The sequence below is a fragment of the Symphodus melops genome (genome assembly GCF_947650265.1).
Source record: "Symphodus melops genome assembly, chromosome: 13".
NCBI classification, from domain to species: Eukaryota; Metazoa; Chordata; class Actinopteri; order Labriformes; family Labridae; genus Symphodus; species Symphodus melops.
The window spans coordinates 24,757,474-24,783,852 of record NC_136703.1 but is presented as its reverse complement, the minus strand read 5'-3'; the positions used below and the strand labels follow the sequence as shown (position 1 = coordinate 24,783,852).

General features: G+C 46.4%; 1 protein-coding gene across 2 annotated transcripts in view; it reads right to left on the bottom strand.

Moving 5' to 3' along the window:
• Positions 1-543: 543 nt before the first annotated feature.
• spryd3 (SPRY domain containing 3) overlaps positions 544-26,379 on the bottom strand; it is a 41,419-nt gene continuing 15,583 nt past the window's right edge. For both annotated transcript variants that reach the window (XM_079359312.1, XM_079359311.1), the window contains exons 7-11: positions 22,353-22,502; positions 11,832-11,889; positions 5,520-5,639; positions 5,064-5,236; positions 544-3,234 (exon numbers count right to left, since the gene is read on the bottom strand). In XM_079359312.1, the coding sequence (XP_079215438.1) occupies positions 3,100-3,234; positions 5,064-5,236; positions 5,520-5,639; positions 11,832-11,889; positions 22,353-22,502 (636 nt within the window). In that variant the 3' untranslated portion in view covers positions 544-3,099. The remainder of the gene's footprint in view (positions 3,235-5,063; positions 5,237-5,519; positions 5,640-11,831; positions 11,890-22,352; positions 22,503-26,379) is intronic.

The window sequence follows — 26,379 nt, the reverse complement described above, 5'->3', positions numbered from 1 at the left end:
CTTCTGCCTGCTCCACTTTTCAGAAAATGTGTGCTCAAACAGGCCGTTTGGAGATTTTCCCTTCATGACATCACAAAGGGCAGTAGCCCCTCCCCCAGGTGGGTGACACTCCCACAGCTAGGTGTTTGTTCTGCCCTCTGAGTCTGCCTTCTCACCGTAAACAATAGGACATGGAGCCAGAAAGCAGCGAGTACACCCGAGCCCTTCCAGAGAGGGGGCGTGGCCAGACACAGCTCATTTACATATTTAAAGCTACAGACACAGAAACAGCCTGTTCTGAGCAGGGCTGAAATAGAGGGGTTTATAGACATGATCAAATACATGAAACTAATTTAAAGTTAGTAGGGTAAGGTGATCCTATTCTCGCCTAAAAGATGTGATACAGATGGCGTGCACTTCACAAAAGAGCAGTTAGAAGACCTTCCTCAAAGACCCAACGTTTAGCAAAGTTAGCGTGGAGAGGAAAGAACCAGACTCGTGCTGGTTCTGCTGAGGCTTTAAAAGTGTGACCGAACATGTGAAATAAAAGAATCCACCAGCGTGTTACATTACTGAGACTTTTATTGATGGTCATACATGGACTGAACGAGGCCATTATAGTGCAAGTCAACAAGGGGAGCAAATATTACAGGAAGTCAATTCAGAGATGCTACAAAACAAAGTTAACCCACGTTCAGCTCTGATGAGGTTAAAACATTTTTTTTCTTCTGTAAACTTAAAACTTTTGCACATTTCTGCGTTACCTTGAACATGAGCGACTTTAATACCCTGAACTTGGACGCGGCTCAAACGTCCACTTCAGCGTTAATGTCTTTGCTCTGTCTAGCTTTTTTATTTAAAGTTTTACATTTCAGGCTGTGACGGCCCCGTGTTTAAGTCTCGGTCCGGCCCTGCAGGAGAAGAAAATAAACGACACCGATCAACGTATTCGACACGTCCTGTAGACCTGCTAACAGCGTTATTAACGGCTCCTGAACAAATGCAAGACGAAGAAACATTCAGTCTCCAGCAGATATGTGATTTAAGAGTTAACCCTGTGTAGTTTTTTTGTAAGCCTTGCTTTGATCGTCGTGTGTGAATGATGTTTGGACAGAAACCTGCAGAGAAGCTTCAGAGGAATGTGTACAGTAGACTTAGAAGAGGAGGAGAATAATAATGAACCTTTACGACCATACAGCTTAATCAATAACGTTGATGACGTTCCCTTCGTTCAGCCGGAGAGGAAACAAAATCAACAGTGAACACTTTGTGTGGAAACCAGCTCCCACTGACAACAAAAACACAAACAGTATTTCTCATTCACCTGCAGATGGTTTGAGCTCCTGGAGTCTGGATCACAAAGACATTCATTTCATTAGCTATCGATTGATTGGCTTGTGAATATCTGTCCTAAATGACGCTCTTTTTCCCAGCGATCTGATTGGCCAGGTGTCAGGACGTAGGATGCAATCAGTACCGTGAACAAGCACGCTTCACCCCCTCAAAGTCGAGTTAGTTTAACGAGTGCGAGTCCTCGGCCCCGGGCCCAGCCTTCCATTATTTCACAACCCTGTCCCGTTTTTATTGTTTTTGTCCGCCCGTCTTGAAAGCTAAAATAAAGCCATGCATGTGTTTGTGTTTAGATGTTATGCACGCTCAGGTGGGGTCAGGAGCGCTTCAGCACGGTGCGTCTTTGTGATTCGGACCCCTGAAGCTGCAGAAAGACAGGAAGTGAAATATATTCTTAAACATGCATCTCAAACTGTAACTGAACAATCTTAAAAAAAAAAAAAACATCCAGCAGTTACTTCGACATCACAGAGAGGAACTCCTCCTCTGATTATAGAATCAATTAGTCAAACTAGGATGGGAGATAATCCTTCATATCCAGGTTGAATCTGCACAAAGTGTGAAACTTTAAGAACTAAATATTTACACAGTAAACTGATGATGGTGACTGATCCTTCACTCAATGTTACCGCTTGTTTTAATGGCTTGTGATTCAGAGGTTCTATTGGACATTACATGTGTTCACATGACACTCGCATTCAAAGTGCAAAAAACAAAACAAAAAAAACATTCCCTGAACTTTTTAACCACCGAGATACATTTTAAAGTTTTATTTTGTTTGATTGTAGAAAATATACCTGAAGCGTTTTTTATATCTACAGTCTGGCTCCAACATGAAACCATGAAACACCGTCAGGTTCTGCTTAACGATCGTCTTCAGTGAGCCTGGAGAACCAAACGGAACCACTGTTCACTTCCAGCAAAGTCCAGGAGAACAGAGAGAGAGCGAGAGAGCGAGAGAGCGAGAGAGGGGCGGGGCAACAGCAGGTCCCTGATCGCTCACAGGAGGGCAGCCTCACCCAGAGAAAGAGAGAGAGAAGGAGAGAGACACAGAGATAGAGAGAGAGAGAGAGACAGAAAGAGAGAGAGAGAGAGAGAGAGAGAGACACACACAGAGAGAGAGAGAGATAGAGCGAGAGAGCGAGAGAGGGAGAGAGAGAGAAAGAGACACAGAGAGAGAGAGAGAGAGAGAGAGAGAGAGAGCGAGAGAGCGAGAGAGGGAGAGAGAGAGAGAGCGAGCGAGAGAGAGAGAGAGTGTATTCCCTGAAACAAAAACCACCGGCGAGCTCTGACTCGGCACAACTCCTGGCCTCGCTCTGCTTTGCTTGGGGTGGTGACAAATGAAATAAACAAAAGTGTGCCAGACCTCATGAGAGGGATTAAACAGCTCAGTGTGCATGCACAGGGAGGTTAGGAGAGAGGATGAGAGCGGAGCACATTGCATAGAATTAACCGTTAAACATCCTCCTGAAGTTCTTTTTTTTTGTTTTTATCTTTGAGTAACATCTGTGCGTAAACATTCTGCAGCCGACGCTCTGCACGATCCTTTTTTTTTATCTCCTGCTACATCAGAACCAGGAGGACGCTCTGATCCGCTCGTGTTCCTGTAAAAAGTAAAAGTCTGTATATAACTTAAAGCCGAGGCAGTGTCGAGGAAGACGTGCATGTGTGCGGCTGAAACTGTTAGCAGCATGCTAGGCTACCGTTGGAGGGCTCTACAGAGCAGCCAGCTGTTTGCAGGGCGTCACGAGTCCGCTCAGCGCTCTGAGCTCATCCGCTGAGGGGGTGCAGGTCCACTTTGACCTTCTCGCCACAGCTCAGCATCCCCACGGTCGGGTAGAGGCCACCTGGAGGAACCGCCATCTCCCTGCGTCCCATCAGCTTCCCGTTCCTGGTGAAGAACACCTGCGGAGTTAACAGACTGCATGTTAAGGTGGACGGCACAACAGCTCCCCCTGCTGACTGGGTGCAGTATAGGCCCCGCCTCCTCCATCTAAACAGATGTGACATGGGTCAAATCATAAAGTCATGGGTTGGGAATCGGGAGGGTTGCCAGTTCAAGTCCCGACACGGACCAAAACATGGAATTTGGTCTGGTAGCAACTTCTCGAGCACTGCCGAGACGCCCTTGAGCAAGGCACCAGCTCAGGAGGCGCTCCCCTTTTGTGCAATGGAAGGAGAAGGAGAAGTTGCAGTGAGGAAATCTTGTTAAACAAACAGGTGATCGAGTAACGTCTGCCTTCTTACGAGGGAAAACACTCTCAGTGTTTACAGTACGAGTCTCTACTAACTCGGCGAGTGATCGCACATGATCCTCGCCGTCCTCAGACGAACATCAACAGGCTTTTCAACGCTAACGCCGCGGCTTCTGTCCAAGTCTGAGAGCAAACAGCGACGCACTAAAAAACAAACGAGCGAAGCACCGAGGAGTGTGTGCCTGCGATTAATCAGGCTGAGTCACAAATCAAACATTTACGGTCCCACCCACTCGAGAAAAAAAAGAAAAAAAAAGAAAGGCTTAACCGCTATTCAGTGACAGATGAAGGGTGAGCGTTGCCCCCCAACACGTGCAGCCGAGCCCACAGAGACCTCGCTGCAGCGCTGCGTTCAGGCCAACCTGTCCTGCTGAGTAAATATTGGAAAATCTCCGGGATTACAAGTCGGCTCGGTCTATTCTCACCCACTTGGGCTTCAGTGCTGCGTGCACTCGCACCCGCTCACTGACACCCCCCCCCCCCTCCCCCCCCCCTCCTCCTCCTCCTCGGGCCTACCGTTGCACAACAGTGTGGGCAACTTATTCCAGCGGCTACGAGTCGGGACAGAGTGAACAGACGCAGGAATTACAAACGGATGATCGGAGTCTGGATGGATTCATTTCAGCTCGTTCTTCTTGAAGCGGCTTCTCTCCCGTGCAGAAATAATAATTCAGAAATGTGGATATTTGAGAACGCCGACATGTCTCAGCTGGTTCTCCAGAGTCGATTAGGAGTGGAAAATAACCTGCCGACACACTAATACACTTTGATTCGGGCCCTGAGGGATTGTGGGATAAAATAAGGTCATATCTGAAGCGAACGGATTAAATCAAATTGGTGTGAAATGATACACTTTACAAAAAGGAGTTATTCAAGGATCGCCTGGAAGAAAAGACAACATACCTACTCACGACCTCATGAAGTAACTTTCATCCCCTCGTCTGCTGAGTGGGGGGGGGGCGTGTCCACACTTTTTTTGACTTTTGCAGGAGTGGCCATGCAAGCTTTAATTTTCCCCTTGTTTGTCTGGACCAATCAGAACGGACATCTGAGCATCACGAGGAAATGCAAACACGCACATCCCGCAAGCTTGATTCTTTAAAAAGGACATGTTCGTCCAAAGTCAAGATTTGAAGTGTTTTAAAAATGACAAACATCTGAGGACATTAGTCCCACCTCTGGCCAGGCTCAAACAGCCAATGAGAGGCAGGTTTGCCATTTTGGATTGTTATGTGAACAAAGATGGAGGTAAAAGAACCTGAGACAGAAGCAAACATCCTTTAAGTAAGGTGAGCTTTTTAAAAAAGTGTGTTTTCTACAGCTGGAGGCTTTGAAACATAAATCATCTCAGTCCATCACATGTCTTTAATCTGCATCCTGATGGATGACCTGCACAACACGCTGAGTGCATGAGCATACTGTACACGCCGACACTGTTGTGATGATTAATCCAGCTGTGTGTTTATGAGTGTTCCTCACCGTGACCTTCTTGCCTCCCTGTCCCTGATCTGCTTCTTCTCCATCCTCTTCCTCTTCCTCCTCCTCCTCGCCGTCCTCCTCCTCCTCCTCGCCGCCGTCGTCGTCGTTCAGGTACAGAACGTTCTGGATGCCTGCGTGATCCGCTCGGATCTCCAGCCAGTCCTCCATGTCAACTGAGGACAAACAGGGCACAGCGTGTGAGAGGGCCTACGCTCACTGATTAAACACCAGGACAGGAAACAGAGAGCGCACAGAGTCAGCCGGCAAAACATGTTGATCTAAGCTGCAGCCGGAGTTATTGAGCCTTGAAAAACGAGAATACTGCAGGAGAAGTTCCCAGCTTTAAGAGAGAGGGGGGTTAACATTTGTACTTTGAGAGTGTGTGTGTGTGTGTGTGTGTGTGTGTGTGTGTGTGTGTGTGTGTGCTCGCTGCGCACGATAAGCAGGTCCTCTCACCTTCTCCTTCCAGGATGTAGTCCCGCGGGAACATGATGCCGCAGCCCATGATGTCCCCTTTAAAGCACCGAGGGCCGAAAGCGTCCCCGACCCCGCTGCCGTGGAAGAGCTTACCGTCATCTGAGAGAGAGAGGGGGGGGGGGGGGGGGGGGAGAGAGAGAGAGAGAGAGAATTTTTGCAATTCATGTTAGTGTACACTGATGCTTCAGATGTTTGAACGTCATGTTTCAGTATCTGCTATTTGAGCAGTCATTAAAAAGAGATTTGCGTTTTGCATGTTTTTTTAAAGGCTCTTCTTCTGTTTACTAAAGCGTGCAACGTGTGCGTAACGCGTAACAACACTCAGGACATCCTCACATTCCAGGCACATGGTTAAAAAAGAACGACAACTTGCAAAAATCAACAACAAGAAACAAACAAACAGGAAAAAAAGGGGCGGGGTTAAAAACACTGCAGAGGGAGCCTGCAGACGAGCTCCCGTCAAGCGAAGCGGCGTGGCTGCTGCTGCTGGTAAATATTTATGGAGTTGTCATGGGACCCGTCCCCGGCTCAGGATACTGTTTAAACAATCTGAGCACCGGGAGCGAGATGGAGACACTGTATCATTACGGCTCCCATGCGGGCCCCTGTCACAATACCACACACACAGGAGCCACGCCGGCACAGGCGCACAGGCACTAAAAATAGAAGAGAGAGGATTTGGAGAGCGAAGAGGACTGGAAGCGGAGGTGAGCCGGGCTGTGGGAGTCCAGGATGGAGGCTGGATCCTGGGGACGGAGAAGCCTGAAGACAGGAGGGACGTTTGCTACAGAACGATCACTGCGTTGACTCGATGTCGTGTAGGAACAAAAACTACAGAATTTAAATATACTGCACGTCTGATATGTTTTATTGTATTTTTACATTCCAGTGAGGTCGTCCAGTTGGAGCGGTTTGAGGGGATTATTTTTAATTGGTTATCGTCACAGTTTGATGTTTTTATTGAATGATTTCATTGAAACCATTTTCCTCTAAATCAAAGTGTAAAAATCTGCTATTATTCTTAAAAGCATCCCAACAACAACAACAACAACAAGATGTGATTTTCAACAGAAAATCACATCTTTGTTTTGTGTTTCTTCGGGTTCTTTTTAATACTTGATGAGATCAGCGCTGCGACGATGAGTAGTCCATAGATGAAGAGGACTCGTCGGATCCATCTACAGGAGGATTTGAGGCTTTTTGATCTGTCGCATATTTCAGACTTATCATCAGCCTCAAAACAAAAGGAAACCTGTGATGGGACATTGGTGTAAATATTTGGACAGGATACGGGGTGTTCACGTCTTCTCGACACATCAGCCGGTCTTAAAAGAAGAAGTTGACTACGATCCCACAGATCCCTAAAAGTCCCTGAAACAGGGAGACCGAGACATCCGGGATTTCTCTACGAACAAGGACGAACGATAAAAGTCTGTCGGTACATTATTAAGAAATCAAGCGTCATGTCACAGCAGCAGCCTCACAGCATCTTTCACTTTCCACTCACACCAGCAGCATGTTGCACAACCAGTAGTAGTGTAGTGTGTCGGGACCTGGATCAGGACCTGGAGGAACCAAATCCTAAAATTGTTCTTGTGGATGGAGAGTTGCCACTTGACTTCGCTGTGTGTGAAGCATGTTCAACAACAGCTCGCACTCGGGAGGATTAAAAAAAAGTACAGCTTCTTCTTTTTAAAATTGTAACCTTGTGATTCTGCTCGGCCTTTTTTTTTTTTTTTTTTTTTTTTGCAGCCTAAAGTTTCCCCAAAAGACGTTTTGGAATTGCAGACGAGGTCAACGGACACTCGTGTGTCAAACCATGTGTGCGAAACGTCCCTGCATTCACATTCATGTTCAGTGCATGCAGAGTCACTGAAGTACAACCTGAAGCTCCATGTTTGTTGTTGCTGTGCAGCAGACGAGCACGACTTATTAAACATGTGCCGTCTTTCTGTTTAGCTGAGCTGCTGCCTTTAATTCAGTGTAAAAAAGTTTAAGAGGCAAACTGATGGTCAGTCTACTAAAGAGCTCAATAAAGTTATTATTAGTGCGCCTCAGATAAATCTTAAAAGCCTTTTTCTTTTTGGTTTAGGAAGGTCGCTTAATGCAGACAAGTACACAGAGTTAAGCACGGCTTTATCCGTCTTTTCTCTGGCAGGAAGTTAGCAAACGTTCAGAAGAACCTTTAGCAGATGTGTAAATGTATCTGTGTTACAATGAAGCGTTCTGTTGCCTTTTCTCAAATCTGCTTCGGCTGTTAGAACGCTGGAAATCCAGATTCAGGATGCAGACGGCACTTGGAGCGAAGCTTTGGCGGAAAAAGAGAAGTGCGGAGTTTAAAATTAGCGTGGAAGTGTTGAGCGGGGTTTGGCTCTGCTGATGGTGTTAATGCAAAAAAAAAAAAAAAAAAAGTCAAGATCATAAAAGACAGGCCGCACTCAGTAAAGCTAACAATGGCAGCGACTGTGACCGCCGCCAGGTGCCGCGTCTCAGAGCGACAAGGCGGCAATAGGAAGCTGAGAAGTGGAGCTTTAGTTTGAGGTTTGGAGCCGGGCCCGCAGCAGGAAGAGGGACGGCTCCACGGCTAGCAGAACCTGACGGAGCTGTGAGAGCAGCTGGGAAGAAGAAAACGGGTAACATGAGAGTTCTTGTGGAAACGAGCGGGCTTCCCTGCCCAGGGAACAATGACTTCACAGACTCCTAAAAACGAGGAAATTAAAACTAAATATTTATACTCCGTCCTCCATGATTTCACACACACACACACACACACACACACACACACGTGTGTCAGCACGTGTTTCTAAGAATTTACTATAAATTCCTTTAAAGCAGCTGACGTGTGCCTTTCTGTGAATCTAAAACAGTCTTTTGTTTCGACGTGCTGCAGAAGGATCGGGAATGACAGAGCGGTTGCTACGGTTACGGTCCTCATCATCGATTTGTTTCATGGACACATTCGATCAGCTGATCACAAGAAAATAAAATAAAAATACAAAAAAAAAAATCTCCGACTGCACGAGATCATTCATGAGTTCTTTGTTTGATGTCATGTGACGATAAACTTTAAAACTCTCAGTTTTTAATGAAATTCAAAGATCCAACTCCTCCGTGATAAAAATCTACATTTCCAGATTTTTGTCCTTTTTGACAAATCAGATTTATCTACTAAAAAACATGTGCTGTTTGGATCTCAGTGGTCACAAAAAAAGCGAAACAAGAAACCGAACAAAACAAACTTCTTCACAGACTTTTTCGTTCACGTTTTTTTCCGGTCACACATTCGTGACCCTGCTGAAAACGGCTCCTGGACCAACACTGAGCCCCCCGACCCTCCAGTGGAGAAGCACTGATTTAAAGCCGAGTACAAAGTCCAGGAGTGGAACCTGCACCCGGCTCCCTCGAGGACTGCCGCCTCGTATTTCAAACTAAATGAATCATTTAAATAATAATCTGCAGTTTCATCTCGTGGTCATTCGGGGGACGCTCGAATCAGATAGCGTTCAATTCTCTTATCAGAATCTTTCGTCATCCATTTTTGTCCCATTAGGTAAGACGGTGATCTAATCCCCCCCGACACAACATGTTGGTGTTGAAGAACCCGAGCTGGGATCAGATTAGACCCGGTCCCGGGTCCATGGATGGTGCGGGTGTTGAGTCACTGCACGTGTGAGTCACTGATGGGGGGATTGGAGAGGTGACAGGGTTAATGAGGCTTGCTGAGGAACACTCACTGGTTGGATGGCTGGTTGCTCCTGATAGGGCCCACAGGGGCCCTTACAGGGGCCCCCCGCCGGTGCCCCATGGCCCATTAACTTGTGAAGCCGGGGCGCACTGGGACGCCGCCCAACACAAACACCAGCGCCGGCCAAGGAACTCTCAAACTACACAAGCTATACAAAGGAGCAGCGATACGATTGGCAGCCGCCGACGTATAGAACATATCTGGAGTCCAATCACAACGTCCGAAAGTTTATAATACACATGACATGTGATCCAGGACGCCGCTGGTCGCGTGCCTAATATAACGCACCGTAAATCAGGGTGATAGAAAGATAGATTAAAAAAAAAAAAAAAGTTGCATGGGATCATTATGTCATTTATGTTTTTTTTTAGCCTTCAGGCTGTGAAATCTAAATCTAGTGCCACTGTTTTCTTTGAAGCGAAACACCTCGAGTGCAGGACGGAGAACGGCTTCATTAAAGCACAACAGTGAGATCAGCAGCATGTGAAGCCAAAAACCTGCCAAGAATAACCCGGCAGACTTTCTGCCCCCCCCCCCCCCGAGGTCGAACGCAAACATTGACCATAAAAGTTCATAAACAATGTGACACAAAAACGCCCTCATTTTTTTTTTTTCTTGCAGCAGCAGCAGTCTTGGCTCCGACTGAGAACCAAAACCCAAGGTAGCCCCGCTGAAGTCAGTCCTTCTTTAAGCAATTTCTGCTGTGGTTATCTGACCCAAGGTATGTGATGCTGTGTATACATTAATTTTCTGTCTCCATGCCAATGCATGAAATTCTTGAGGTTCCTGAGAAGATCTGCATGAAGGATTGAGGGGGGGAGGGGGGGACATGAAGAAGAGGCCCCCGACTGTTGATTTTTAAGGAAGCTGGATCAGAGCCGGCACCTTAACCCAAGCATGCGGAAGTCAGACCTCATGTGCACAGCGTGGAAAACCGCACACATCATGTGAGTCTCTAACAAATAAGATTAATGGGAGCTGTGCAGGGGCGTGCACATTTCTGTGGCGTCGGACGGCCAGCGGCCAAACCAGGCGGAAGACCGCAGCGTAAGACCTCTGGGACTGGCACGGCCCCCGTCCGTCACTCAGCAGTGAGGAATCATCCACGGGCCCCGGCAGGACGTACAGCATCAACTGTTATTATTATCCAAGTGTCTCAAGTATAAAAAGGATATCGGGGTCCAGACGTATAAACATCATGAACGGAATGTGCAGAGTGAACGAGAAAATGGGTTTTGATAGATTCGAAGGTCAGCAGGAAGAAAACTCATAAACCTCCATCTAAAAATAAAATCTAACTCATCTAATTGGGTTTTTTTTATCGTGGAAAACAAAAAAAAAACAGTCGACATCTGTAGCTCATGAGATTCTCAGTGTGAGCGAACAGATCAGTCCCTCCAGGAAGTTACCGTGCAAGAAATTCGCACAAATTCCTCCGATCCCCGAACTCGTCTGGAGACGTTACGATCTCGACGGATCGCGGCATCTTTTCTAGATCAGCTTCATTAATCCCCGACGGGAGAGGGAGGAAAGTGAACGTGTCAACGACATGTCGCTCCAAAACCCAAAATAAAAACAAAGCCAAGAAGAGGAAGCGAGCGAGGTCCTGACTGCAGATAAAGAGAAGACTTCCTCCAGGAGCTTGAACGCAGTAATAACCACCTACCTCACCGCCGCCTGTCTCCTATCACGGAGTGGCGTTTGATAGCTAATCTCTTAGCGCTGATAGCGGGGGGGGGGGGGGGGGGGTGCGAGGCCTGCTCGGGGAGCTTTTGTCGATGCCTGTTTGGATAATGTTCACAGGCCTGTCGTCACAAACAAACGTGTGAGTGGGTGGATTCATCGCCAGATAAAGATATCTAAACTCAGTTTTTGTGTCTTGTGTGTTTTTTGGTTCATGGCTTGAGAGAGATAAGACAATTCCCACAAAAAAAAAAAAAAAAGAGGGAGAGAGAGAAAGAAGGCCGGGAGATAGGATCCTGATGCTGTCACAGTCTGATTTATCTCCTTGATCTCTGTTTGTGCCGGGCAGACGGAGCCCCTGTGATGTTTCTATCTGAGAGGCAGCAGAGAGAGATGCTCTGCAGGAAGTAGATCAGATGCATTTATTTCATTCAGGGGGAATTCCTAACTTGCCAAGCACAAATAAACACACAATCTTTTATTCTGAGAAATAAAAACCTTTTTTTGGAAAGAAGGAATGTAAAATATGTTTCATTTTTCCCAAACACCCACGACAGTCCAAGAACCTGCGATCGCTGATAAAAGCCGGAAACAAAAGACGGATAAAGCTTTGTTGTACCTTGTGTGAGACGGTTTGGGGTCAATTTGTTCCCCGGGATCTCAACAAGCTAACACAGCGATCACTTGATCCTGTTATGAAACATTTCCATCCTGATGGAAGTGATCTCTCCATGATGACAATGCCCACATTTGTGTAGCATGTAGAGTATAAAAATGATACGAATCAAACCCTGTGACGTTCATATCCAAGACATACAGGAAGTGAGAGAAAGACGGGAAAAACAGGGGGGTTGGATTCTCACCAGCATGGTACGCCACCGACCCCCGGCTCCATCCTGGATGTCTGTTCCTCGGGTAATCCTGCAGAGACACAAACAGAGGGAAAACTAATATTCACAGTCGTGGATTTGACTGATTTCTGCAGGTATGATTTAAAACACCAGCTTTGTTTTTCTTGCTATGAATGGAGAAATAATAGATGGATTGGCGAGCCACAAAATGTGCATCACAATGAACGTCCATGGAAACAAAGGGGAACCTCTTTGATGTTTTGGGGGGTTTTTTTCCCGACAACATGGAGCTCGAGGAATACATGAAAGTATTCATGGTGCAGATCTATATCACATCCCGACTCCTTCACTCGCTCCTCCAGGTCAACACTCCCCAGACGCTCTGATCCAACCTTCACAACAAGACCTCAAGACGCAAACGAGACTCTTCTTCTCTGTCGCCCCCCGGTGGTGGAACAAACTCCCTTCGATCTGCAGAGTCCGCTTACACCTGGAGGAAAAGCTCGCCGCTCCTTCATGAACACGTACGACCTTAAAGACGACGATGTCGAAAAACACCAAGATCAAAAATGTCAATATTGACCGATCTTGGGGTCGCCGGTGGCGCAGCGGCAGTGCGCGCGATCCCACGTATTGAGGTTCAGTCCTCGCGCGCGGGCGGCCCGGGTTCACGTCCGGCCTGTGGCCCATTTCCTGCATGTCTCTCCCCACTCTCTCCCCCTTCCGACTCTATCCACTTTCTTCCCTCTATAATAAAGGCATAAAAACGGCAAAAATAAATCTTTAAAAAAAAAAAAATTGACCGATCTTGAATTCAAATCTGGAGTCAGCCCAGTCGGAGACCGAGGTAGAAATAATCTATATTCTGATAAGATGGTCTAGAGACCTGTCTTGGTTTGTGTTTACCAGCTTTAAAGCAGGTGACTGTATTTCTGTGTTTCTAACATCTGTCTGTATCTGCTGCTTCGATCAGACGTGAAGACATGTTTCCTCTCTCCATCTGTCTGCATGGACAGTATGCCATCATTTCTCCTTGGCTAACCATGCCAACAGAAATAACCAATGTGCCAACGTCAGGATAAGATCAGAGCGTGACTCAGATTTAATTACCAGAGATTGTTATCTGTCTTCTAGCTGCACCTTTACTACTGTAGAAACACACTACTGTACAAGAGACGAAGGAGGAGGAGGAGGAGGAGGAGGAGGGAATATCATCCTCCTCTACTGTCTCTCAAAGAGAGGCGTACATCTTTTCAAAGTACGTGAGTAAGTAAGTCATTTTATTTACACAGCACCTTTCACAGACAGAGGCCACAAAGTGCTTCACAAACAAAGCCAAGACCAAAAGTCATAGCAGCGCTAAAAGAAGCTAATTAAAAGCCTGGACAAACGGACGTGTCTTCAGTTCGCTCTTGAAGGAGTCGACTGATTCGACTGAGCGCAGAGACGGCAGAGCCTCGGAGCAATGATCTTGGAAAGACCGAAAAAAGAGCTCGAGGGAGCTTCATCAGATTCTTGTATTCAGAGTTTTGTATTGATTGCAGTCTGGAGAGCTCGTTCTTGTTTAGACAGGAAAACGAGCTGTTACAGTAGTCTAAATGAGAAGACACAAAAGTGTGGATGATGAAGCTCCAAATCATTCTGGGAGACCAGATCTCTGAGTTTGGAGATTTTTCCTCAGTTGAAAAGAAGCGATACATGTTCCACTTAAAGACGTGCACACAAAGGCTCTGCTGCTTCACCGACCTGAGGAAACTGCTCAGGACGCATCTGCAGAACTAACAGGTTAGAGAGCATCCAAAACTCGTAAGATGAGCAGGAAGGCATCCAAAGACGGCTTTCAGGAAAGTTACAGTCAAAGGAAATGTGTTCATAGCAGAGTCACCGTGACGACAGATCCAAAAGACTGAAGAGCCAACATGTTGCTCAAGAAACACAAATACGGTTGTGTTGAAGTGGCTGCTAGAAGACGTTTTGTGCATGTGGGAGATTTATCAATGAATTATGATGTGATTGTTATTAAAGTGGACGGAGAAGATGAGGGCGTTCTCGGGCCAGGCGGGGTTCAGCGTTTGAGGACAGGACATCGGGGAAACATCCACGATCCTGTCTGACAACCCCATCGGGGATCCAGGAACAGGAAATGGAGATGGATGGAGGAAAATCAAGAGAGAGAGAGAGAGAGAGAGACGGAGAGGGACAGAGTGAGAAATCAGCAGAGGAAGACAGAGAGACACGGAGGAATGCAGCGACCGCTCCAAGCCCGAAAAGCCTCCTGATCCGCCAAGTCTGCTCCCCCCCCCGCTTCCCCCCTCGTCTCCACCACAAGCCCGAGGATTCCTCTGGCTGACTGGCATGCGGGCAGCATCTCAGCGGCGAGGAGGACAGGGAACGTCTGGGTGTCTTTGTCTCTGATTGATGACCCAAAGCCACCGTTGTGATCAGACATCTTGGAGGACGGAGTTGGGGGATGGCTACACGGGACTAACGGGTGGATTTGCAGAGCTTTAATTTAAACCGCAGACTCGTGTCTGATAAATGGATCAACTGTTAAATGCCTGTTTTCATAGCTGTCTTCTGGGTAATTGTTGTGTCCATCATCTCCAATTCAAAACATCTACTCAAGTGTGCAAGATTCATCAACTCAAATACGGGGAGACAGAGAGAATCAATCCCTACTATGAACATTTATCCCTTCATTATGACCTGGCGAGAGAGAGAATGGTCACCATGAGGTGAAGATGTAGATCTGACATTATCATCACTGAGGCTCCTGTGAGGTTGTTTAGGATTCTGTCCATTTTTGGCATTCCCTTAAAAACAGTACACTTACTTTGTTGATCTTGTGCAGGATGTGTTTTATGACATTAAAAAAAACCTCATCCCGCCATCCTTTAACATTCAGATACGTCATTCACTGCCTGGGAATATCTGATGTGGGCCGTGATATTATGAACCGACACCTAGCGTGTAGTTTCCGTTAGCGCCATTAAACGTAACACTAAAGGAAAAGTCGATCTTATTGTCTTTTTAGCGTGAGTAAGTCACAAAGTATAGCTACGCATGTGAGACATTACTGTCGTCGACCAAACAAGTTAGCCGGGCTAGCTGGCCCCTGAATCAGCAGTCGGTTAACGGCTGGCGGCGTCAGCGCTGCTAACATTAGCCTCACTCTGCTAACAGATGAGATCAGTCTGGAAAGAGAACTCGGCTCATCTCGATAAACACTTGAACAAGAGATGATGTGTTTTCCTTCTGTCACAGCGGTCCGCTCGTCTGCTCGGCCCGACAGGGAAAATTAGTCTCCACAAATTACCGAGACAGGTGACGTTAAGAAAACAAAAACATTCAAGCGTTTCACTTTATGTGGCAAACTGTGAAACTGTTGTTAGGATGATCCACGGCGCTGTGTAACAACAGCAAATGTAAAACACAGATACCATTACGAAATATTTTTCTTTCATGCAAAGATTAATCATTCACTGTGGCACGTAGGGGCGAAACGTCTTTATACAGGATATTTATGTGGCGGAGAAAAAAATAGCTTGTGGGTGCGAAAATAAGATTTTGATCTTCCGTCTCGTCTTTTGTGTTTTTATTATGTTTTCGTCACCCTGTTGGAACCCGTATCTAGCCACAGATTATGTAAAACCGATAATATTGTATTGTGTTGTATGTGGGACTTGGCTTTGCTTTCCATAAAAGAAACACTGGAATATTTTGTGGTTTGGAAATTACAACATTTAATGCTGTGATTTTTGTTTTCCAAATCGGTGTTGGCGCCGCTAAATCAGGCGTGCGCTCCTTATCTATCAGCATATATGATGGAAGGCGTTTTAGAGAGAGGACGCCATGTTAAGCAGCTGGTCCACTTTCACCTGCTGTAACCTTTTACAACGTGGTCACTCGTCCTGCTGGCCTGCAGAAGCCCCGAGTGCAAAACGCAAGCTGCTTCAAGAACAACAAACACTGGAGTCCATCGCAAAGACCTTCCAATATCTGATCCACATCTGCTACAGCGGTGTCATCAGAGCTGCCCGCATTTCCACACGGCGGCAGAGTCAACAAGTCAGAAGGTGCGGGCCGAGCGGCGAAACCTTGTGGAGGAAAGATAACCATCATCCGCAGCAGCTATCACTCTGGAATATCACAGCCCCCGTCTAAAAATATAACTCCTGTCGTGATTTACCAACAGATGTGTGCATGGGTGTGTTTTGAAAGTAAAGCAAAGCGATGGAAAGTGCGTTTCTGTTCCTACGTGCCCACACAACCTCGACGATAGGGGTTGGGCACAGATGGTGTAGTGAACTAATGCAGGTCTGTTTGTTTAACCTCGTGTCATCAGGCTCAAACCTCCAGCTCCCCACGCGATATCGGCAAACCGTCTGACATGAGCTGATGATCTGACGGGAGTTAGGGAGAACAACAGCCTGTGTTTGGGCATGTTCATCACTCCTAATGGATGCAAGTGCTCACCTGATACAAACACATTAAACTAATATCGCTAGGTTCGCTCTGTTATTGTTACAGAGTAGTGGAAAAGTTGACGTTTAGCTGAGCGGTGTTGCAACGACAAAAGCTCCTAATTTGTAAAGTGTCATGAAATGATGTGTTTTTGTACTCGGATAAAAAAACTGATTGATTGATTGATACAGCAGATATATATTCGTTTCCCAGGGTGTCGGCCAAAACACTTCCCATTTGTAATTCACTCATTTTAATTTCTATTCTTTCAAGAGAAGTCAATGAGGAGCTGTGAACCAAGATCCAATCTGATACCGAGATTTCAGCTTCGGGGTCTGAGTTCAGAGAACCTCTGAGAAGACTTCTTCAAGACCGCCGCAGACGACACTTGAGTGCAGACTTTCCTCATGTAAGTAACTCTCGATTCATTCACAATTCAGACGTGACGTTATTTTTTAAAAATAATAATAAATACACTTTATTTGTAGCGCACCTTCCATTTAAAAGAAAATCTCAAGGTGCTCCAAGAAGGACGACCATAAGTTTGGAAATGCAACCTGGAAGCTGCACCGTCATCCTCGTGCAGTAATGAGGAGATGTCGGTAAACACGAAACAAATACAGAACATTTGGAGCCAGCTGTGTCCGTCTGTCGTTCAGCCTGTTTTTAGAGCTTTTTCCTCCCACAGCTGAGAACCATTACGCACAGGAACACCTTGTACCACTGTGGTTGTGCTGCTCGTTCTACGTGTTCTTGTGGCACCGTGACCTCGCCTTTTGTTTTATCCTAAAATGACCCTGTGGACGGAAGCGACCTCTAAAAAGGCGGTTAGTGGGACTGCTGCGTCACAGGAGGAAGAGGAAGACGGCTGTTCTCAGGACCCTGATCCGGGAGCAAGCGGGGACAGAGGAAACGCTGCCTGTTCCAGTCTCCCGAGTGGTTTTATTTCTCGGTGCGAGAGAACATGCTGTTTTTGACTACGTGTGGGTTTTATGACTTTATTTGTGAACATGAACAGGAGTCAGAACAGTCATAAAAAGGTTAACTGGGAAAGCCATCAGTTCCATATAGACACTGAGGACTTCTTACAAAGGGGTTAGTCCAAAACCAGTTTGGGTATCAGCTTCTGATACAGGATGGCAGTGAACGCACCAGGCCTCAGGTAAACTACAGCTAGCCAGGTGCTAGCTGCTAACACGCTCAGATATCAGTATCAACACTGAAAGGAGACAACATCTCAATGTCACCTATCAACCTATCCCATCTCCCGATCTGATTCTCCACGTCCACGCCGTTTCTCTTTAGGAGGATCGTAGGGGTTTCTTTGTTTCCAGGACACACGGGTTTTGTTGAATTTTACTTTCCGAGTAGCTTCCCTTTATTTTTCAACCTTCTCCCCCCTCCCCCCCCCCCCAAACCACCGCACGTCCCATCTCCCAGCTCCACTCTCTCCCTCTACCACATAACTGAGCCTCGATCTCTCTTTGTCCCGCAGCCTAGCAACCGCTGTGTGTACCGGATGAAAAACAACCGTGTGTACCAAAGCGTATGCATGCATGCTGTACATTCATGGAGACGGTCTTATCTGCACAGGAATGGAGGAGGAAGCTCCAGGTCATGCCAGGTCTCAGGGATTTCAGAGGGGGTCAAAACAGATCTGAGATTAGAAAAAAAAACACACAACACACTTACCTTACACACAAAGCATTCACACTTATCACATAACACAAATTCCTTTGACTTCCCCTCTTGGACAGGAAGCTGGCAACACGGGCTCAAGGGAGACAAAAACGTACTTCCACCTCTTTAAGCCAGGCTTCTCGATTGTGACGTGTGGAACACCAACTTTCACTTCTTGTTCTTGTCATTTGGACTTTTTTGTTTTTTTCCAGAGGTTGAACTTTGGTCTTCAAATATAAAGTGTTCGCCCCCCGCGACATGCTAAAAAGATTTTAAGGTTTCCACACGCTAACCTACTCCACTCTGTTTCACTATAAACAAATGAATGAGTCATGTTGGGGTGTTCCTGAAGTCGGTTTAGTCATCGAAGGATTACGTACAGATTACATTACCTGCCCACTAAACCCTGCATCAGTTTTTTTCATGGTGTTATGACACACTAGTTGAAAAGTATGAACTGAAAGGGTCTGTTCCTGCTCGACACGCTCTGAAGTGCTATCACGACTGGAAATGCTAAGCCAGTTTCAGCCGATTGGCGGCGTGCAGCGGGCGAGCGTCATCACCCCGTGCACGCACTCGTAGTGAATGTTCCTGACTGTGACTTGATGCATCCCCCCCCACCTTTAATTCATACACCTTCACACATGCATCCAATCAGAATGTGTCACCTGTGGGACTAAAGTGGACAATCGAACGTGAGGAGAAATGATGCAGATCATTGGTTCGTCTCAACATCCTTTTTTTTTTTTTTTTCAAACTTTGCTCTGATTTTGTGCACCATTTTTTTTTTCTGGCGATTCATTCAACACTGTTGTGACTGAGCCATCCCTTCAATGATATTGTTTTAAGTCTTTCTTTCTGTTATTCGAGATGACGTCCATCCTAAAGCTGTTAAACTGGGAAGAAAGAGCGCGCTGGCATCGAAGGGAATGATTTGTAAAGTGAGCAAAACCGAGTACAAAGTTGAGCCAGATGTCATAAACAACAACAACAAAGAGGAGGGAGAGAGAGGGAGAGAGAGAGAGAGGGAGAGAGAGAGAGAGAGAGAGAGGCAGAGAGAGAGGGAGAGAGAGGCAGAGAGAGAGAGGGAGAGAGAGAGAGAGAGAGAGGGAGAGAGAGAGAGGGAGAGAGAGAGAGAGAGGGAGAGAGAGAGAGAGAGAGAGGCAGAGAGAGAGAGGGAGAGAGAGAGAGAGAGAGAGGCAGAGAGAGAGAGGGAGAGAGAGAGAGAGAGAGGCAGAGAGAGAGAGGGAGAGAGAGAGGGAGAGCGAGAGAGAGAGAGAGAGAGAGAGAGAGAGAGAGGGAGAGAGGGAGAGAGGCAGAGAAAGAGAGAGGCAGAGAGAGAGAGAGGCAGAGAGAGAGAGAGGCAGAGAGAGAGAGAGGCAGAGAGAGAGAGAGAGGCAGAGAGAGAGAGGCAGAGAGAGAGAGAGAGGCAGAGAGAGAGAGAGGCAGAGAGAGAGAGAGAGGCAGAGAGAGAGAGGCAGAGAGAGAGAGAGAGAGAGAGAGAGAGAGAGACTGAATCTGACAGTCTGGGGGGCATTAATGAAAAAAGACGGGCACAAAAAGTTGAGCCTGCTGTTGAGTAAACAGTCATTACTCGAGCCCTTCAATTTGCTGCTTTATCACCTCTCCTGGACTTGAGCTTAATGTCTCTGTAATGAAAGCCAGATGCGGAGAGAGAAAAGAGCGAGGAGGTGGATCTCTGAGGAGGTAATAAGACTTGGGGTTATCAACACTCAAACTTCTCGCTCACCTTATGGGATGTGTGGCGTCTAACTGAGAGCATGTGTGAGCACTCTGGGTGTCTGTCAGCTTCTTTAGATAACACGGGAAGTTCTGTCTATAAATGTACAAAGATTCATTCAGAAGTAAACAACATGAACCTCTTCTTCCTGAGATGCGTCTGTGCATCAGCCTCCTCCAACGTGTGTTTAACATCAAAACATCGTGATATCACTGACGGCCTGTTTTAACTCTGTGCCATGATAGAAATCCACACGTGCAGAACTCCCTCGTCATGTTGATGAAAGACAAAACTCCACCCGGGAGAAAAGACGGCTAGCGAGACCTAGCGCTTCTCTTTCTTTCTTTCTTTCTTTCTTTGAAGGCCGACAAACACAACAGTTTGCATGCATGCATCAGGTGCAAAATGACTCACGCCTTCGAGACGAGACGCTGATAGATTCCTATTTCAACAACGGCACCGTCGTCACACCCGTGTGCTTTGAAGTGATGATGTCACATCGCTGCAGAAGTGTGTAACGTTAAGCTTCTTATGCACACACACTTTGACTTTATGACATTAATGATGATACAACGACTGCTGCTAACGTCATGACAAGCTTTACATGGGGTGCACACCTCGCCCTCGCCCCCCCCCCCCTCCTCTGTCCGTGTGCATCCCTCTGTGTTATACAAACTGCCTCTGAGACCTTGGAAGATGTTGTACAAGTTTGCTCTTTTATTATTGTTGTTAAAAGGAGCAGAGTCTGTGACCCTGGGAGAGACCGTGCTGGCAGCGCTGCGCAGGCCTTGGCTCTGGCACGCACTAATATTTCACATTCAGAACACTCTCCAGGCCAAACCTGCGGCGTGTAAAAAAAACTCACAAATCATGACCCCATGCTGTCGAAGAAACATTTTCTGAGTCACTGGAATAATATGCGTGAAAAATTAAATCAAATGGCTTTTTTTTTTTTTTTTTTTTACAGACATCAGTCGACATTTATACAAGCGTAATTTGTGACATGAATTTTCTTACTTAGGATGAATCATAACAGCTCTTTTAATAATCAGTCTCTTCACCTACTTGTGTACGAGAACACCGAGAAGCACGTTAGACTGGTAGCGTCCGTTCGCAGAGCTGCAGTGCTACTGCAGACAGCGGTGGGAACAGCATGTGCATTCTTTGGAAAAAGAAATAAAGGCTCAAATGAGAGGTGTAAAAATGTCTCTAATTGTATTTTCCTCTTGGAGGTTTTTCATCTCCCCAAAGTAGGCAATTAGATCGAAGGAGAAAGGCTAAGGTGCTGGATAATGTGAAGGAAAATAAAGCTTATTATAGTAGCACGGTGCGGTCGGGTGGATGGTATCGGAGCTGTCACATGAATGAAGCCTGGGTGGTAGCTTACGTAACCTGTTTGTTCCTTTCATCAGGACACGACTTTTCATTTTACCTTCCACGTCCTTCTTTCTCATATTTCAATAAACGCTTCATGTCCACTGTGCTGTACGACTCGGAACTGTATGAAAAGTTCTGTATGTACTGTAGGCACAAAATGTTTTCTCCAGCAGCATGTGTACGCCGCCGCTCGCCACCGCCGCTCCAATCAAAGCTCCTGTTCTCCATCCCTGCCTTTAAGTGCTGATATTAAGATAAGCTAAGATGAGATAAAACTTTATTGATCCCAAATGGGGAAATTCGGGCGTTGCAGCAATGGGCAAATGGGCGGCTGTGGCAACCGGAAGGTCGAGGGTTCGATTCCCAGCTCCTGCGAGCAACATGTCCGATGTGTCCTTGGGCAAGACACTTAACCCTGATTTGCTCCCCCTGCTCTGTCAGGGCTGCTCATGGGGTCGAACGCTTGGTGCCCCACGGGGATAAATAGAGTTTCGAAAAAAAAAAGAAAAAGTCAAAAACCGAATAAAATAGTAAAATAAAAACAATTTGAAAAGAAGCAGGAGGGGACATAAACAGGGTGAACTCAACAGGACAATGTCACATGACCTGTGTTTCCATCTGAACACTTCTTAACACTGTGTGGAAAGGACGCCTTGGATTAAAATGGGATGCATTCCTGTCAATGTGTTCTCAGATTCTTCAATAAATAACTTCAATGTGTTTCTTACACACTTCCTGCTCGTGTGTGTGTCGCACTGAGGACACAGTCTGAGCTGAGAACTGTTTGTGTCTTCCCCAGTATGCAGCCAGTATGTAGTGTGTAGTGCAGTGCTGAAAGTGTTTAACATAGGTTTACTCTGAAAGGGCTTCATGCAGACGTGTGTGCAGAGGAGCCTTTTACATAACAAGCTGCTCTGTAGTTCGGAAAAGTTTCCTAGTCAGAGCCTGAGGAACACTTCGTGCATGCTCTCAACCTGCCTTATTCCCAAATCAAAGTTTTCCTCATTAGCATGCTGTCAACTTTACGACTTGTTGAAAAACGGGGAACAGAGACGAGGGAGCAGAAACACAGAAGAAGAAGAAGAAGAAGAAGAAGAAGAAGTCCCGCAGCCCGCTTCTTGGGAAGTCATCGCGCCGGCCAAATATATATATATATGACAGCTTTGGAAAAGACGAGGAGCAGGGGGCCAAATGCAATAAGACATGCTCTCTCTGCTGAGTGTAGGTGTGTGTAAATTTGTCAGAAGCTTTTCTTTTCTTAGAAAGCTCACCCTTCTCGCCAGGCCGAGGGCGATGTAGCACTTCTCCCCAGCATCCACGATCTCCAGCTCATAGTAGTGGCAGCGGGTGGTGAGTGGCTGCCGGGCCTGAGCCAAACCCACGTCCATGATGCTCTTTCCTTTGCCAACGTACTCCAAGAGCTGGCGGGCGGGCGGGCGGGCGGGGAGAGAAAAATACGGGGGTTAAAAACATTAGGGAAAATAAATGTGAAAATAGACACAAGCAATCTAATGAGCACACTCACATTACAGTTTGAGTTACAGCCTCGTAAAGTCCAACCAGAAGACTCTCAGAGACCGACAAGACAAAGACCAGCATCCAAGCGGGCCTGGCTTTCATAACACAACAGTGTCCACGCTGCGGCAGTGTCCCCCTCCCCTCACACCTTTTTAACAGGCCGTCCTGAGACGTCTCGATCAAACACGTTTTACGAGCGTCCGAAGCCAATCCAACAATCACACTCACTTCACACTGCAGCGGTTCTCTCCCCCCTCTCTCAAAGCGCTCTCTTTGTAAGCGCCACGAGCGGCACTTCATCTGTCCACCACCAAAACTGCGCTTTCATGAAGACGCCAACTCACGGCGATGATACCCCCCGCCACTCCCCCCAACCCCCCCAATTGCCTCGACTCAGGCGGGTGTTTTTGTGGATTTAAGGGAAATGTCCTCCGATGAATTTCCATGGAATTGGATGGAACCAGCAGGATGATGGCCGACCGATATTGTTGCTTAGAAATAAGTGAGTGAACTGTGAGCTTCAGCTTTACACTCGAGCCCTGATTTGACAAATAATCTTTAAACGACGTCTCCCTCGATTGACCTGACAAACTCCTCTCTGTGCTTCATGCGATCTTTGGGATTGATCACAAACAAATCGTTCGAGGTTGATCCGTCCAAAAGCTGTCTTGGATGTTTCCAGACTCTAAATCCAGGAAAGACAGAAGTGAATTTGTTTCCACCAGAAACATCCACGTCAGGTTGAATACGCCCAATATTATGGTTTATAAATCAGATCTCTTCAGGAAAAATAAATAACAGTCTCAGCTGGACTCCAATCCGGCCTGATGAAGACGTTGAGAAAGGTGAAATAAATAAAAAATTAAGTACCGTTTACGTTTCACTACACTGTTGATCTGTAGCCATAAAACAGTGTTTCTTTGTGAGGAAAAACCGCAGCATTAATATGAAGGCAGAAAGTGTGATTACAGCGTCACACACTGTTCCTTCCCTCTGGAGTTTCAACATCAATAAATCAGAAGCTGAAACTGAAAAATAAAAAACACAATTTAAAGAAATCCTACAAGAGCTTTTTTAAAAGAGAAGCAGACTTTGAGTTATATAGAAAGTGTTTGGAGAGACCATCCCAGTGTGCCTCACCCTCTGTGCAGCAGCAACAGGGTTTAAACCTGCCTTTAATGGTGGCCATTCAGAACAGATAGAAATGATGTTGCCCTCAGACAAGGCGGGGCGACATGCTGCACAAACTACTTTGTTTCAAGAATACCTCAGCCTTAACTTTCTCAGTCAACCTCTTCACTGCTGTTATATAATGTTTTCTCTTTCTTTCTTTGTCTCGGCGGAGTCGATAAAGCGACCAGGCCCGAGGCGAGTTCAACTCTGTGGATGTGAGACGCAGCAGATCAAGCTGGGGCAGGATCTCCTGCCCAGAGATGAGCGACTTTACCGCACGACTTTACCGCGCAACTCAAGAGCGTCCTGAGCGAGCGGGCACCGAGCCGCCCGTGGAGGACGAGGACAACAAGTACCAACAGCCGCGTGGAGGCTGCATGTTCAGCGTAAAGCGCTAATGCTATCACCTTCAGGTCTGTTTTGGAGTTAAGCATGTGAACAGGTGGAGATGGGTGGGTACAGGTGAGTAGGTGGGCAGCTAGGCAACCACAAAGCCTTTAGTCTGAGTGGGGTTTCCACTTCATTAATGGACGTATGTGAAGGAGCACTTTAAACAAAACAACCCCCAGGTGGAGAAGCTGGGATGACAGACGAGGTGGGGGTGGACCAGATTAAAGCTTTGTGAGTGCTTGGCTGGCCAGACACTTGAAGGACACACCTGGTAGAAACGTCACACGTGAAAAAAAGTCAAGTCAATGAGGTTGTTACGTCTCCTTCTGTTGTTACGCTCGGTTGCTAAGAAATGCATCAAACAGTAAAAAAACAAAAAAAAGCTGATTTCAGTCTGATGATGGATTAAGTTAGTTCCTGAGAACAGTCCTGAAAAAAGAGATGCACCACTGATATTTATGTACCAGGGTGTAAACACGTGAACTCTCAAAATTAGCATTTTAATTAGCACGATAAACTTAACGGGGTTTTTCTTGTTTTTTGCAGCCAGCATCAAAGCCACACTTTGCAGACAGCAAAGAATTACAACTTGAAAAAGTTGCGCCTGAACACACCGTAAAGTCTACAGCCGACGGCCAACCAGCACGTGACGAGAAATTAACCCTGAATGTCTGCCGGCTGCGGTACGATTCAAAGAGGAGGCATTTTTCACAACCTCGTGCATCATAAGTAGCCGTGGTGTCGTCAGCTCTGGGTCTTGTTGTAGAAAAATTAAAAGAGGAGGCCGACGAGTAGCGACAGAGCCGGACACGACGACCGCTCACTGAGGAGCGACAGACGTGGATCTCCTCGGTGTGTCAGGGCCTTCAGGGAGACGCTTGTTTTCTCTTCTTTTTTACTAAGACAGCAGAGCTTTTAATGAAACGTAGATTTCGGCCATATTGAACGTTTGTGCCAACTTCTCCCTTCGGTCCTTTTGCAAACCTTTTGTTGATGTGCGTTTTTTTTTACTCTAATGCAGATTAAACTCCTGGAAGCAGGACGATATTTCTTCATCGTTTCTTTATGGCAATCGGCTGATTAATTGTTCACGTGGATAACAGTCTTAGTCTCCACCTTGTTGTTAAATACTGCCCTTTTCATGTGTACTCTTGTGTCTCCCTAACCTGCTGCACTTTCATGCCTGGACAGCTGCAGCGTCTTTAGGAAGACGAGGGAAGAGTTTCGGTGTGATGAGCTCTTCGTCACGCCTTTTTTTTTTTTTTTTTTTGCTTTTTGCTTCTTGCTGCTGAGTAATCCATTACTCAGCAGGAGAGATAGGAGAGGGCAGAAAAGAGAGACGTAGCCTGGAGCGCAGCATGGCTCCTCGTGTTGGGAGAACGGCGGCGATGGCGGCGCTGCTGCCGGGGGGAAACAGATGTGACGCCCAGTGAGTTGTCCTGCCAGAGTCCTGTCACACCTAATGGGCAAAGAAATCTGACACTGACATTCACAGACCTTTTCACAGGGTCGTCATCTGGAGACATCATGTAAAGACTGATCTGAGTTGCTCGTATGCTTCTGGGTTATTATGCTTTTCTTTTTAATTCGCTGTATTCATTTAATCTCTGCATCTTTGACGGTCCACCTCAAAGTATATTTCCTCTCGAGATAAAACCCCGTTTATCTTCAACGCTTGAAAAGCACATCATTTAACGTATTAAAGGACAGACCTTGTCCTCGTCTCCATCTCTGAACCATCACTCACTGGAGTAAAGACGGCATTCAGACCTCGGACTTGACCATCAGTCATTTCCTTCTGCAGGACGTTTAAATATGAACGCTAAACCTTCGAGCATAAGTAGCCGAGGCTCGACGCTGCCAATCTGTCATTTCTGCATTTTCAAAAGGGCCGGAAGCTAAAAGGCTAAGTTAGCATTTTTATTTATTGTTCAAAAAAAAATATCTCATATAAGAGATGACAAGGAAGTCCTGGAAGCACAGACCAACAACAAACATCAGATAATGAATGAGCAGACCTGTGTTAATATAACTCGACCTAAACAATGTTATTCATTAACTCTGGTTCTCCACTTTCTGTCCAGAGTCCTGAATAAATCTTGAAACATTGTAAATCAATAATCATCTATAGTGTAATCATTTCACGGCGGAGCTCAGACTCAGTCACATCCTGACAAAGTCAAGTGAGGTGTTGCATCATGACCTCTGCCTGGTTAC